At 38.2% G+C, this 15,527-nt stretch overlaps 1 protein-coding gene across 4 annotated transcripts in view; it reads left to right on the forward strand.

Moving 5' to 3' along the window:
* Nucleotides 1-15,527, forward strand: part of SMARCAD1 (SNF2 related chromatin remodeling ATPase with DExD box 1) — a 70,328-nt gene that overhangs the window by 8,169 nt on the left and 46,632 nt on the right. For all 4 annotated transcript variants that reach the window (XM_060011990.1, XM_060011992.1, XM_060011989.1 and 1 more), the window contains exons 3-4: nt 7,760-7,937; nt 15,155-15,326. In XM_060011990.1, coding sequence (XP_059867973.1) covers nt 7,760-7,937; nt 15,155-15,326 — 350 coding nt within the window. The remainder of the gene's footprint in view (nt 1-7,759; nt 7,938-15,154; nt 15,327-15,527) is intronic.

A 15,527-nucleotide genomic window follows, 5' to 3' on the forward strand; every position in this document is an offset into this window, starting at 1 on the left:
TATAGTCTTTTAAGTGTGCAGTAGCATTGTCTTAAACAATGTACGTACCTTAATTAAGAAGCACTTCATTGCTAAAAATTTTTAACCATCATCTGAGCCTTTGGTGAGTTGTAATGTCTTTGCTGGGGGAGGGTCTTGCCTCAATGTTAAGGGCTGCTGACTGCTCAGGGTGGTGGTTGCTGAGGCCTGGGGTGGCCATGGCAGCTTCTTAAAATAGGACCACAGTGACGTTTGCCGCATCAGTTGATTCTTTCACAAATGATTTCTCTATAGCGTGCAGTGCTGTTTGATAACATTTTACCTACAGCAGAACTTCTTTCAAAACTGGAGTCAATCCTTCCAAACCCTGTCACTGCTTTATCAACTAAGTTTATGTAGTATTCTAAATACTTTGTTGTTATGTCAACAGTCTTCACAGCATCTTCACCAGGAGTAGATTTCATCTCAAGAAACTCCTTCCTTTGTTCATCCATAAGAAGCAACTTCTCCATTAAAGTTCTATCATGAGATTGCAGCAATTCAGTCACATCTTCAGGGGCCACTTCTCCTGAATTTTTTTTTCTTTCTTTCTTTCTTTTTTTTGGGGGGGCTGCTCTGCAGGCAGTATTGGGATATTATTTCCCCAACCAGGGATCAAACCCGAGCCCCCTGCAGTAGAAGCTCAGTCTTAACCACTGGACTGCCAGGGAAGTCCCAAGGCACCACTTCTAATTCTAGTTCTCTGTTGTTTCTACCATATCTGCAGTTCATTCTTCCACTGAAGTCATCCATGAGGGTTGGAATCAACTTCTTCCAGCCTCCTGTTATGTTGATATTTTGACCTCTTCTCATGAATCACAACTGTTCTTAATGGCATCTAGAATGGTGACTCCTTTCCAAAAGGTTTTCAATTGACTTTGCCCAGATCCATCACAGGAATTGCTATTGATGGCAGCTGTAGCCTTTTGGAAAATATTTCTTAAATAATAGGACTTTTAAGTCAAAAGTCCTTGATCCATGGGCTGCAGAATGGATATTGTGTTAGCAGGCATGAAAACATTAATCTCATTGTACATCTCTATCAGAGCTCTTAAGTGACCGGGTGCATTGTCAATGAGCAGTCATATTGTGAAAGGAATCTTTTTCCGAGCAGTAGGTCTCAACAGTGGGTTTAATATATTCAGTATTTGGTGTTATAAACAGATGTACTGTCATCCAGACTTTTTTCCATTTATAGAGCACAGGCAGAGTAGATTTAGCATAATTCTTAAGGGCCCTAGGATTTTCAGAATGGTAAATTAGCATTGGCTTCAACTTAAAGTTACCAGCTGCATTAGCCCTTAACAGGAGAGTCAACTTGTCCTTTAAGCCAGGCATTGACTTCTCCTCTCTAGCTATGGAAGTCCTGGATGGCATCTTCTTCCATTAGAAGGCTGTTTGGCTTACATTGAAAACCTCTTCTTTAGTGTAGCCACCTTCATTAATTATCTTAGATCTTCTGGGTATCTTGCTGCAGCCTCTACATCAACACTTGCTGCTTCATCATGCACTTTTATGTTATGGAGACAGCTTCTTCAACCTTATGAACCAACCTCTGCTAGCTTCAAACTTTTTTTCTGCAGCTTCCTCACCTCTCTTAGCCTTCATAGAATGGAAAAGTTGGGCCCTTGCTCTGGATTAGGCTTTGACTTAAGGGAATGCTGTGGCTGGTTTAATCTTTTATCCAGGCCACTAAAACTTTCTCCATATAATAAGCAAAAGGCTGTTTGGCTTCTTATTTGTGTGTTCACTGGAGTAGCACTTTTAATTTCCTTCAACAACTTTTCCTTTGCATTCACAACTTGGCTAACTGGTGCAAGAGGCCTAGCTTTTGGCCTGTCTTGGCTTTCGACATGCCTTCTTACTAACCTTAATCATTTCTAGCTTTTGAAAGAGAGGGATGTGCAACTTTTCCTTTCACTTGAATACTTAGAGACCATTGGAGGGTTATTAATTGGCCTAATTTATTGTTGTTTCTTAAGGAATAGGGATGCTGGGGACTTCCCTGGTTGTCCAGTGGTTAAGACTCCACTCTCCCAATGCAGGGGACCCGGGTTTGATCCCTGGTCAGGGAACTAGATCCCGCATGCCGCAACTAAAGATCCCGCATGCCACAAGGAAGATCCTGCGTGCCACAACCAAGACCCAGCGCAGCCAAATAAATAAATTTTTTTTAAAAAAGGAGTAGGGAGGCTAGAAGAGAGGGAGAGTGATGAAGGAAGTGGCAGGTTGGTGGAGCAGTCAAAACACACATAACGTTTATCAGTTAAGTTTGCCATCTCATATGGGCGCTGTGTGGGCACCCAAAACAATTACAGTAGTAACATCAAAGATCATTGACCACAGATCACCATAGCAAATATCACAATAATGAAAAAGTTTGAAACACTGCAAGAATTACTACCAAAATGGTGTCAGTAAACTTGCTCAACACCGGGTTGCCACCAACCTTCAGTTTGTAAAACGCACAATATCTGCAAAGTGCAGTAAAAAAAGGTATGCCTGTATTGTAGATTTTGGTATGTTTTTGTTGTTTTTTCTTTTTGTTGTTGTTTCTTCTTCAATAAAATGTTGAAGAAAGTTTAACCTTAAAGTTTAAAGAGGTGGTTTCTTTGTTTTTTCTTTTGTTTTTTGAATTTCCAAGTGACTGAAATTTTGCTTCAATGTTCTTACTAACATTTACTTCCAGTTTTCACTTTTTGTGACAGGAGAATGTGGTCTGTAGTATTTCTTTGATGAATTTACTGAGATTTTCTTTTTGGCCTACTACACAATTTCTGTAAAAGTTCAAGTGTACTTGAAAAGAGATATAATCTAACTGTAGATTTAATTATATGTCAGATAATAATGTTTTATTATTTGTATCATTTTTTTCAAACTGGATCACAAACATGTCATAAAGTCAGTTTCTTATATCCTAACTAAATGCATATACCTTTTTTTAATGGAGTAGAATAAATAGAAAATTATCAAAGTATCGCTTACACTAAAGCCTCTGAGACCTTTGTTTCAGTTATATATGTCTGTCTAGCAATCGATGTGTTTAGGGTCATAATCTACAATGGGTCTCTTACAGTGGGTTCCAATCAAAAATGTTTGAAAAACACCTTTCTGTATCTTAATTATTTTTGTGCTCTCTTCTCTATTAAGAGTTTAGACAAGAGAGTTAAAGCCTCATATTTGTCTCTATTGACTTTCTGCTTTATGTATCCTGCATTGTTTATGCATTTCATTATTAGAATGCAGTTGTACATATGCCAGTCATATTTTTATTGTAGATATAAATTCTGTTATTAAAAAGTACCTTTCAGGTTTAACACTTTGACATTATTAATAGCATGACTTTCCTTCCTTTACATTTTTTCTTTTTATCTTTATCTTTTCTTTTGGCCTAAACCTGAAATGTTTCTTCTTTCTCATTTTATGTTAGAGTAGTGTATTAGAAACTACCCTTCAATCTTGTATTCAGTGTATACTTGGTCTTTTTCAAGAGCTTTCATCAGAGGTAGTTTGACTTATCTGAGATGCTAAAGGTCTTTCCCTATCTACTATGGCATTCAAATTAAAACAGTCAAGATTTTATAATCTATTATTTTGGTAATTAACCTTTCAAAGAGGCAAATATATGATGTGCTTTACTAGGTATTCAAAAGAACTGCCTTGAAAGTCAGTTGCCATGTTAGAGAATTGAACCATGTAGAGCAATATACAATTAGAATATCAAAAATGGCACACTTACATAAGTCTGCAGGACGGATATAAAGGTTTTTTTGTGTGTGTTTTTTTTTGAGAACTAGGTGTCTTTCTTTCTGGATGCACTGGGTCTCTTAGTTGCGGCTTGCAGTCTCTTTAGTTGTGTTTCACCAGCTCCTTAGTTGCAGCAGGCAGGCTCCTTAGTTGCGGCTCACGGGCTCCTTAGTTGTGGAATGTGAACTTCTAGTTGTGGCATGCATGTGGGATCTAGTTCCTTGGGCAGGGATCGAACCCGGGCACCCTGCATTGGGAGTGCGGAGTCTTAACCACTATGCCACCAGGAAAGTCCCAGATATAAAGGTTTAAGTGTTTTCATTCTGCTTTGGGAGATCACCTTTATTTATAGATGACCTTTCATAATCTCCCAGTAGTGATTTTTTTGTTTGTTTTTTGAGTGGTTCTTGATCTTGGACCGCTTAGAAAGGTAGAATCAGTAGCAGTTTTAAATCCTCATTTTGTTTCATGGTAGACTTAGATATGAGAATGGGTAAAAGTATACTGGAAACGTTCAGGGTATAAAATTGTCTTCTTGGGCTTCCCTGGTGGTGCAGTGGTTGAGAGTCTGCCTGCCAATGCAGGGGGCACGGGTTCGTGCCCCGGTCCGGGAAGATCCCACATGCCACGGAGCGGCTGGGCCCGTGAGCCTTGGCCGCTGTGCGTCCGGGGCCTGTGCTCCGCAACGGGAGAGGCCCGCATACCGCAAAAAAAAAAAAAAAAAAAAAAATTGTCTTCTCCTGCATACCACTAATGGGGAATTTCATTTGGAATTACCCCCTGGAACCTTGGAATCTTCTTGCATATGGTAATAATGTAGGTTCCCATTGCCTTTGGTAGAGAAAATATCATCTACTGTCTCTAAAACATAGGATTTTTTATTGTTTTTATTTGAAAGGATAGCTGTTTTCCCTCATGTTCCTTTAGCGTTTTGTTTATTCCTCTCGCATGGCACAAATTACGACTCACAACATTGCTACTTATGTACATGGCTACTTGGCTCCTATTATTAGTTTCTTTAGGGCAAGTGCAACTGTGACTGGCCTTTTTTTTCCTTCAGTACCCCCCACGTCCTGGCACAGTGCCTTTAATACAGAAGGCATTCAGCAAAGTCAGAATTATGTAGTAGCCCATGTCTTTATAATTGTTTCTACTTGTCACTGTTCTTCCCTTCATTTCTATATTTTTCTGTTTTGCTTCCTTCCTGTCTCCTTTGTGGTGCTGCTTAAAGTGCTTGTTTGCTTTGGGTCAGAAAGCATCAGTGCATCAGGAATATCTTTTTGACCATTGGCTATTAGATATTTTTGCTGCTGTTTACTTCCAAAAATAGTCCAAACAAACAAATCTAAGCATTTCAGCACTGTTCTAATTCCAGATTATTGACTATATTAGTAAATTGATATTTTATATAGATAAGCTCTTACTGTTTCCCTTTAGTCCTCAAAGTGTGGTCTGTGAACCTTTGAGGTCCCTAAGACCCAAAAGGGTGTCCATAAGGTCAAAACTATTTCATAATAATATTAAGACATCACTTGCCTTTTTCACTATGTTGGTATTTGCACTGATGGTGCAAAAACAATGGTAGGTAAAACTGCTAGTGCCCTAGCATGAATCAAGGCCAAGATTCCAAACTGTCATTGTATCCTTAAAATTTTTAAATACTAGTTTCACTTAAGAATGTTCTTGATGAAGCAGTAGTTTTTAATAAGATGAAGTTCAAGAAACTCTAGTTCTCCTAGTACTCATTAATAGAATTTTTAGACACCCCCCACCGTGCAGTAATACATTTAAATGGCCAGTTTGAAAAGCTTTTTTTTTTTTATTTTGGCTGCATTGGGTCTTCGTTGCCGTGCGTGGGCTTTCTCTAGTTGCGGCGAGCGGGATCTACTCTTCACTGCGGTGCGTGGGCTTCTCATTGCAGTGGCCTCTCTAGTTGCGGAGCACAGGCTCTAGGGCACAAGGGCTTCAGTAGTTGCAGCACATGGGATCAGTAGTTGAGGCATGCAGGCTCAGTAGTTGCGGCACGCGGGCTCTAGGGTGCCTGGGCTTCAGTAGTTGTGGCTCGCGGGCTCTAGGGTGCCTGGGCTTCAGTAGTTGTGGCTCGCGGGCTCTAGAGTGCAGGCTCAGTAGTTGTGGCACACAGATTCAGTTGCTCCGCAACATGTAGGATCTTCCTGGACCAGGGATCGAACGCGTGTCCCCTGCATTGGCAGGCAGATTCTTAACCACTGTGCCACCAGGGAAGTCCTTGAGTAAAGAAGCTTTTTAAAGAAAAGTGGACAATCCAAATCGTTTTGCAAAAGCCCTTTTCAAGTATAAGAAAGCAGGACACTTTTGTTAAACTGCTAAAATGATATGCATTAAGTTTAGGTCAAAGTTTTGATACAGTAAAGATCTAAATTCTTAGTTTTATGTGTGATTTGTGACATATCAGGAATACTATGTAAAAGCAGTGTCCCCAGTACCTTTATACTTATTTTACAGGAATTGGACTATAATTTTATTACTTTACATAATTATCAGAACTTGTAAATGTCTTCATACATATGACAGTTAACATAGCTGTGATTTGTTCCAAAGCAGAGTTTTTCACTCAGGGCACACTCAACATTTATAAAATTGTTCTTTTGGAACAATTTTGTGATTTGCTTTTCAGTAATGTTGCTAGGACTTCATTGCAGGAAGTAAAGTATTTTTTAGTTCACTCCAGGCGATTGGTTATATAGGCCTTGGTTAATGTTATTTACAAATATGACTCAGGAGCCTTATGATAATGATGGCTATCATTTCATGACAGTTAATGGGGTCGAGGCCAAGAGTTTTAGGGGGGGACTTGAGCATCCCCCAGTTTTGGTGTGGGGAGCAGGGAAGTCCTGGAACCAGTCCCCCCAAACCTCACAGATACTGAGGGGTGATGGTATTCACTAAACCAAGACACTGACTACTTTTACTTTAATATGAATTTCTTAAATCTGATCTCTCCTCAAGTGTATAATGGAGAATAATTTTAGAACTCAGCCCTTTGAAGAGAGGAGACCTCAATAGAATACTCATTTGTTTTGCATAGACGGGTGATGCCAACTTCATTAGTTTGTGAGGGCTGCCGTAACAAAATACCACAGACTGGGTGGCTTAACCAGCAGACGTTTATTTTCTGCCATATCTGGAAGTTAGAAGTCCAAGATGAAAGTGTTGGCTGGTTCAGTTTCTTGTAAGGCCTTTCTTCTTGGGCTGCAGGTGGCCACCTTCTCGCTGTGTGCTCACATCACCTTTCCTCCATGCGCACACATCCTTGGTGTCTCTTATAAGGACATCAGTCCTTTTGGATTAGGTCACTAACCTAACTGCCTTTTTTAAGTTAGTCACCTCTGTGAAGGACCTATCTCCAAATACATTACATTCTGAGGTACTGGGGGTTGAAACTTCAACATAGGAATTTTGGAGGGGACATAATTTTGTCCATAACACTAACATTTGTGTAAGAGCTAATGTTTGTTGAATACTGGCTGTGTGCCTATTACTGAACTAAGTGCTTAATACGTATCTTCTGATTTTATGTGCACATTAGCCCTGTGATTATTGGCATCTCTGTTTTACATCTGAGGATGCAGAGACTTAGATTAAGTAACTTAGCTGAGAGATGGGATTGAAATTCAAGTTGTTTGGGCTCTAGTGTCCGTGTTCTCTTAGGCAAGAACTGGGTACTAGGAAGCAAAAGCACAGAGAGAAAAGGGTTAAAATATAAAATACAAACCTGTTTTGCAGTGTCCACTAAGTTCTTGCTAGTAAGTAACCTGTGAATTGGAAAATCATTTAATGCCAGCCCTGGTTGACTATTAATGTTTTCTTTAAAACTTGGGAGGAATTTTTGGTTTTAGGATGGAAACAGTGAATGAAGCTAAAGATTTTTAGCACATGATTTGTAATTATCAAAAACAAATTTGCTTTATTTTCAAGTTATTCAAAATCCCTTTCTGCTTTTTCTCTTTTGCAGAAGATTCTAGTGTTCCAGAAACCCCAGAAAATGAAAGAAAAGCAAGTATATCATATTTCAAGAATCAAAGAGGAATTCAGTATATTGATTTGTCTTCAGATAGTGAAGATGTTGTTTCCCCAGATTGCTCCAGTACAGTTCAAGAGAAAAAATTCAACAAAGACACGGTGATTATAGTGTAAGCAACTTAATAGATTCATTATATTTGCATGTATAAGACTTTTTTTGAGAAAAAGTTACTGAAACTGAAAATTTTTGATGACTTCCCTCCTTTTTTGCCTTTTCCTGACTGCATCTTCATCATGTTTCCCTAACTTAAGAGATATAGAGAGATGTGCGTGTGTGTGTGTGTGTGTGTGTGTGTGTGTGTGTGTGTGCGTGTGCGTGCGTGCCTGTGTGTGTGAGTGAGAAAGAGAGAGAGACTCTGGATAACTGATATTTTTTTTTTCCGGCTGGGCCATGCGCTGTGGGATCTTAGTTCCCCAACCAGGGAGTGAACCCAGGCCACGGCAGTAAAAGCACCAAGTCCTAAGTACTGGACCACCAGGGAACTCCCATGGTTCTGATTTTCAATAAAAAGTTCAGTGAGAGCAAATATTTAAGTTTTTCATTCTCCATAGATAATTATTTTCACAAGTACCTTCAGTCACCTGTAACTGCTTTCTGATTTGTTCTTGAATCCTAGAGTCAAATCATTTTAACATTTTCGGGACACATTCATTGAGCTAGCACGGAGCTTTGTATGTTAGATAGAAAAACAGTAAATAAATTAAAAATGCAGTATGTCAAATAATACATATGATGGGCAAACAGGAAGGGAAATACAGGGTTTGGAGCCCGGCTAAGGGCATGGTTTCTAAAGCGCATGGTTGGAAAAGGCTTCATTAAGAAGATGATGCTTGAGCAAAGATGTGAAGGAGCTAAAAAAGGGAGCCATGTGGATATGGTGGGAGGGGCATTGGGAGTAGCCTGTTTAATGACCCTGAAGTAGTATTTTGCCTGTTGTTTTTGAGGAAAGTGGGCGGCGGGGCTGGGGGGGGGGTAGTGGTGGCTAATGATGCGGAGTGAAGGACCTAAGGTCAGAAGGTGCGGAGTGGGATAGGGAAAGAGCTTTATCATGTTAAGCCCATAGGCTGTTTGGCTTTTATTCTGAACGAGATGGGAAGCTAAAGGAACATATTGAGCAGAGGAGTAAAATGATCTGATCTATATGTTTAAAAGTTTTTAAGGCTGTAGGGGAGTCATAGTAGAAGCGTGAATACTGTTGTAATAACCAAGGCAAAAGATGGTGGAAGCTTAAACCATGCTAGTAGCTATGGGAGTGAATAATAAGTGGTTAGATTCTAAATATACTCTGAAGGTAGAGCAGAGAGGATTTATTGATGGATTTCAAATGGAATGGGAGAGACGGGAGTCAGGGATGACCCTAAGATATCTGACCTGAGCAACTGGAAGGATGGAGCCAACCCTAACTGGGATGAGGAATGCTGCCTTGGGTGCAGTGGGGGAGCACCTTTCGCAGGAAAGACCAGCAGCTCAGTCTCGGACATGCTGTGATCGAGGAGACTCTTAGGCATCTGAAGTGGGCTTGTCAGGTAGGCAGTTGGATTTGTGACATTCAGGTTCTGGAGAGAGGTCAAGGTTCCACATCTGAATTTACGAGTTATCAGGATACTTGATATTAAGAGGTACATGATTAGATGAAATCAGTAAGAGACACTAGTGTAGCTGGAAAACAGAAGATCTCTTAGTTGAAGGACTTAGGCCAGGCGAACTCTGGATTCTAGGAACAGGAGATGAGAAGAAACTTACAGAAGACTCTTAAGAAGGAGCAGTCATTGAGGTAAGAAAAAAGTCAGAAGGTTGTGTGATCAGAAGCTAAGTGAAGAAAGTGTGGCAGAGGTGCAAGAGCTTAACACTGTCCACTCCCAAGATGAGGATTTCCTCTTAAAATGAACTTTGTGTATATAAGCCCTGATGAACATGCCTTTATCCTGAATTTCACTATGAAATAAAAAATAGTGATGATCCTGTGTGGTAAATCCTAAGGAAAATTGATATTATATTAGCACTCCAAATTTTACTTTTTATTTTGAAAAAAATTTAAACTTACGGAAAAGTTGCAAGAATAATCAATTTCCACATCCTTTTAAAAAGATTAAGATTCACCCATTGTTAACATTTCCCCACGTTTGCTTGTCACCTTCTTTATAAAATAATAATTAGAATTATTACTGAAACCTTTGCCTCTAATAATTTCACGTTTATCTCCTAAGAACAAGGTCATTCTCTTACATAACAAGAGTAGCATTTCTTTTTTTTTTTTTTTTTGGCCACACCTCGTGGCTTGCAGGATCTTAGTTCCCCGACCAGGGATCGAAGCTGGGCCCCATGAGTGAAAGCTCTGAGTCCTAACCACTGGACCGCCAGGGAATTCCCTCCAAAAGTAGCATTTCAAATTCACAAATACTGATTAACGTTGGTACAGTAATATCATCTAATATATAGTCCGTATTTAAATTTTACCAGTTATCCCAATAATGTTCTTTATAGTAGTGCTACTCAGAGTACTGGTTTATCAGTAAGGAATGTGCCCTAGAATGTAAATTAATGTACTCATTCTTTCACCAAGAAAGTCTTGTAATGAAAAGAAAAAAAAAAAAAAAACTGAACTAAGCAATGTGTTTTTCCTTCTGTTTTAAGTGCTTTATTTTGTCATGGATAGATAACAAACAGTTTGATTTCGAGGACTAGCAGTCAGTCCATGGATCATATTTTGAGTAGTACTTTATAGTAAAGTTTTTTCCAGCATCATACATTGGGTTTAGTTTTTCATGTGTCTTTAGTCTCGTTTAATCTGAAAGTTTCTCAGCCTTTTTGATTCTCATGATAATTGGCCTTTGAAGGTAACAAGCCAGGTTTTTTAGGATGTCTCTCAATTTCTGCACCCCTGTTGTTTCTTCATGATTAAATTTAGGTTAAGTGATAGGAGTTACATAAATGATTTTGTGTCCTTCTCAGTGTGTTATGTTAGGAGGCACACTGATAACCAGTTTGTCTCATTATTGGTGAAGTGAACTTAACCACTCAGAAGCCTGCCAAGTTCTCCTATAAAGTTAACCATTTTCCCATTTTTAATGATTAAGTAATCTCTGATGAGATACTTTAAGACTGGGTAAGGATCCTCTTCCTTAGCAGACTTCCCTTCAATAGTTGTAGCATCTGTTGATGATTCTTGCCTGAATCCGTTATTACATTGGTAGTTGTGAAATGTGGTATTCTAACTAGCATTCTAGAATTTATACTTGCTATTCTACTATAGATAGTTTTCCCTTTTCTCCTTGTTTATTCATATATTTATTTAGCACAGTAAATACAAAAATGGAATTATAGGTGTGTTTTTGCTCAACTGATTATAATCTGTTACTATTATTACTCATTTTGATGCTGAAATTGCTCAGTTTTGGCAGGTGAGGGCCCCTTTACACAGACTCTGGATTTGAGAGGTTCCTATCAATTTTTGAGCCTTTCCCTTCTGGCGCAAGATGTTGCAGACTAGTGTTTTCCCTACTCCAAGCCTGAAATTAGAATTAGCCATTTCTCCAAGTAGCACTGATTCCTTTTTAAAGGAATGGTATTTGGAAATCTGTGGACTGGTTGTGTCCTTCCTTTGCTATTGGGTGAAGCAGGGGATTATGTCATTGCCCTTTTAGCAAGAATGGGCTAGGATATAAGAGAACCAGAGAATGTTGTTTGTTTGTTTGTTTTTTAAATCATGAGTTTATAATAATATATTTCATTCTAATCTACTAATACAAGGCTCCTCCTTGCCTCGTCTCTATATTTCTTTCTCTGACAGTGAGAACTCTGCTTCCACCAATATCATTATATTTGCTAATTTGTTCAATCACTCGGTGTACATAAAATAGTTTCAGAATTGCTGTAATCATGCTTCTTGACCATTAAGCTCACTATGAGTTTAATATTTGTTTATAAGTTTTATTTTGTCTTTAGATGAGGGTATATGGTTACAGTACTTGGCTTACTTATTTAAATTTTTCTTTGTTATTCACTTGAAATGTAGTTCAGTTCATTAATTTCTGTTTGTATTCCTTTTAGGGTTTTTCCCTTGTCCCTCGTTTTAAAAATTTTACTTTCAAATATTTAAAATATTAACATAGTGCCAAAAATTAAAACTCCATGTACAGTGTGCTTAGAGAAGTATTAACTTTCTGTCCTTCTCCTTCTGACCCTTTCCTCCTCCTACCTCAGAACTAACCAGTTTGTTTAGTTTCTAGTCATAATTTGTTTTTCTTTCGTTTATCTTTTCTTCTTGTTTCCTACACAGAAGATAGCACTGTGTCTTGTATTGTGTATGTATAGATATATATGTACATTTATTCTCTATTTTATTAACTTAGCAGTATATATATCCTAGAAATCATGTCAGCTCATAAAAATCTGTATTCTGTTTCACAACTCCATAGTACTGCATTGTGTGCACGTTCCACAGTTACAGTCAGTACCCATGCATGGGCCTTTTTGGTTATCAGGATTTCTTAACCTTGACATTGTTGACGTTTTGGACCAGGTAGTTCTTTGTTGTGAGGGGCTGTCCTGTACGTTGTAGGATGTTTAGCAGAATCTCTGATCTCTACCGGCTAGATGCCAAGTAGCACCTCTCTAGTCAAGACAATCAAAAATGTCTCTAGACATTGCCACATGTCCTCTGGGGGCAGAATTGCCCCCCTTTTGAGAACCACTGATATAGATGCTAGGAACTCTGGCAGTTGCTGTAATCTCTCAGGAAGCATTAATAGACAAGAGGAGCTGAAGACGGAATCCTAGGTGATACTGGCAGTTCAGGGAGGTGAAAAAAGTAAGAAAGCCTTCTACAGAGATTAAGGACAGGCTAAGAGGTCAAAGGAAAATCAGAAGTAATGATGCTGCAGAGCCCCTGGGGTGAGGGTTAGGGTAGGGCTGCCTTTTCAAAAAGCAACAGTGATGGGAACACAGAGGAGAAGACAACCAGTGAAAGGTTCGGGGTGTTCTGGTTTGTGTTTTTAAATCACGTTTGACATTTTAGAGGGATTATTGCCCTTAGGACAGTTTCACCAAAGTGATGGGGCAGAAGATATAAGCCAGTAAGTTGAGAACAATATAGGAAACGCTGAAATAGAAAATCAGCCTTATAAAATTTGTGAAGGAGAGGAGAGTCTGCTTCTTTCACTGCTGTGTCCACAGTGCCTAGAACCCCTGGCACACTGAATGAAATGCAGTCTTGAATGCACTGCAGGCTTGGGAGGAAGAGCTTAAGGAGAGAAAAGATTCAGGAGAGAAGATGGTAGGCAGTTAAGAGGGCCCTGTAGGAAGTAGAAAGGGCTAGAATGAATCCCTTAGCACTGAGAAGGGACTTCAGCAGAAGGGAGTAACTTGATCTGAGACCGGATAAAAGAACGCAAAATGGTCATTCTTGTTCTTGTAGATTTTTTTTCTTTTACTTTTAAAGCTTCAGTCATATAAGAAGTTAAAATAATAGCTAATGAACACTTATATATACCACCTACCTTTAACAATTTTTAATGTTTTCCCTTGTTTCATTATTTCATTAATTATTATTATTAGCTGAAGTATCTTAAAGTAAATTAAAGATTTCTTCCCTTAATACTTGCTGTACATCCCACTTCCAAAAAACAAGTACTATTATCAGTGAACAGTCTCTACATCATCTAATTCCCAGTTTATATTCAGATTCCATGTGTTTTGTAGCTAGTTTTTCAAAACAGAACCCAAATAAGGTACATTTACTGCATTTGGATGTCATGACTCTTAACTATCTTTTGATCTTAAAATAGTCCACTCCCCTCCTCTCCTCTTTTTTAAGGATTTTAACTTACAGAAGAGATCAAGTCTTTTAGACAAAATAGACTTTTCTGATTGTTTCTTCATGATGGTATTGAATTTATTCCTCTGTTATTTGTATTTCCTGTAAATTGGGCATTAAGTCCAAGGCATGATAAGATTCATTATCAACATGAAGACTTACTACATCAAGGGCACCTAAGTTTGTCCCATGGCATGGTGATGAATCTGATCACTTGGTTAAGGTTGTGATGGTCAGAAGAGCAAGGACCTTTAAAGTGCTTATCCAGTACAGGAATGGAAAAGGATTCAAACCTGAAAGCTTCCATGTTCTCAGTGAACTAAGACACAGAATCAGTTAGGGAGCATGAATGTAGTGAGGCAGAGTGAAAATTTATAGAGATGAGTACGTAAGGAATGAAAAGTCTGGGTGTAATGGAAAGGGAGATACATGTAATTGTCTTCAAATATTGAAGGCCAGACAGTGTTAAAAGAAGAGATTTATTTTACCTTGTTACTTTAGAACGGTTTTTCAGAGCAAGGTTCAAGAAGTCTGCCTAGAATCTTGTTAAAATACATATTCCTCATCCTTCACAATCTGTTTTGATATGTTTTCAGGGGATTCTTAGGCATAACCGGTGCACTAACAGGTACAGCTGAACTAACATGAATAAAGTATAGAGAAGTTATTAAAATACAGGTCCTGGATATGTGTCTAAGAGACTGTCCAAGAATAGAATTAGCTGCATAGCAAAGTCTGCATTCTCTGGCGCTAGGAATATACTTAACTATATTTCTTTCTTTGATTTCTATAACTTCTGCCCATTTGTTATACTTCTGCTTTTTGATCTTCAGAATGCTTACTGTGGTAGAAAATCAAAATTTCAAAATGAGATTTTTTTTTTGTTTGGAAATACACGAGTGAAATTTGGCTCACAATGTCTTTTATATAGGATAAACATATGAAGTGAAATGTAATGAGGTTAAGTTAGTTGTTGCGTGAAGCCTTATGTAAAATAAGTGCTCCCCGTCTGCGGAAGAAGTGTTTTGTTCCTGGTAGACAGTCTGATATTGAATGGGGCCATTCTGATTTTAACACTTAGATTCTGATCACCTAGCTAGGATATGAAAATTCTTTTATCTTTGTACTAGTGTATGCTTCAGAATTTCTCAGGAGCAACATGACAGCACTCATCTTTTATTCAGGGTACAGGTGAAAAAGTAGGAAAGAGAAAGTGGATGTTCAATGGATCTTAACAAAATAAGTGCAGGTTTTTGCTGTTCTTTTCTATTCCAGCCCAGATAAGTTGAGATATGTTCAAAGGGTGCTGACTTTGGGAATGTAGATTTATATGCACAACTGTACTGAAATGAAAAAAGTCATTTTAATCTTTGACAGGTATAGATTGCATTTATTATTGAAAAGAACTGCAAATATACTGTATTTTATATATACACATATATACAATTATAATGAAATCACCTTAGTAATACATTAAAACACTGTTTTTTTCCCTCTGAAAATATTTTTAGTTCTGAGCCATCTGAAGATGAAGAGTCCCAAGGCCTTCCTACCATGGCAGGTAGAAATAATAATGATATTTCAGAATTGGAAGACCTTTCGGAATTGGAAGACCTTAAAGATGCTAAACTTCAGACCTTGAAGGAACTTTTTCCACAGAGAAGTGACAGTGATTTACTTAAGGTTATACCCCTTTATAGTAATTGGTTATTATAGTTGTATTGATGATTAAAATGTCTCCTATATCCAGTGCTGTATTTAGTGGATAGTCATTTTTCTAAAGATATCTTATGTTTGAAGATAATTATTAACTTTAATATTTAATAAAGGCAAATGCCAGAGATTTACTTGTTGAGTCTTATAGTAGGTGAGGTTTATTCACCT

Source organism: Delphinus delphis, chromosome 5 (assembly GCF_949987515.2).
Source record: "Delphinus delphis chromosome 5, mDelDel1.2, whole genome shotgun sequence".
Classification (NCBI taxonomy): Eukaryota; Metazoa; Chordata; class Mammalia; order Artiodactyla; family Delphinidae; genus Delphinus; species Delphinus delphis.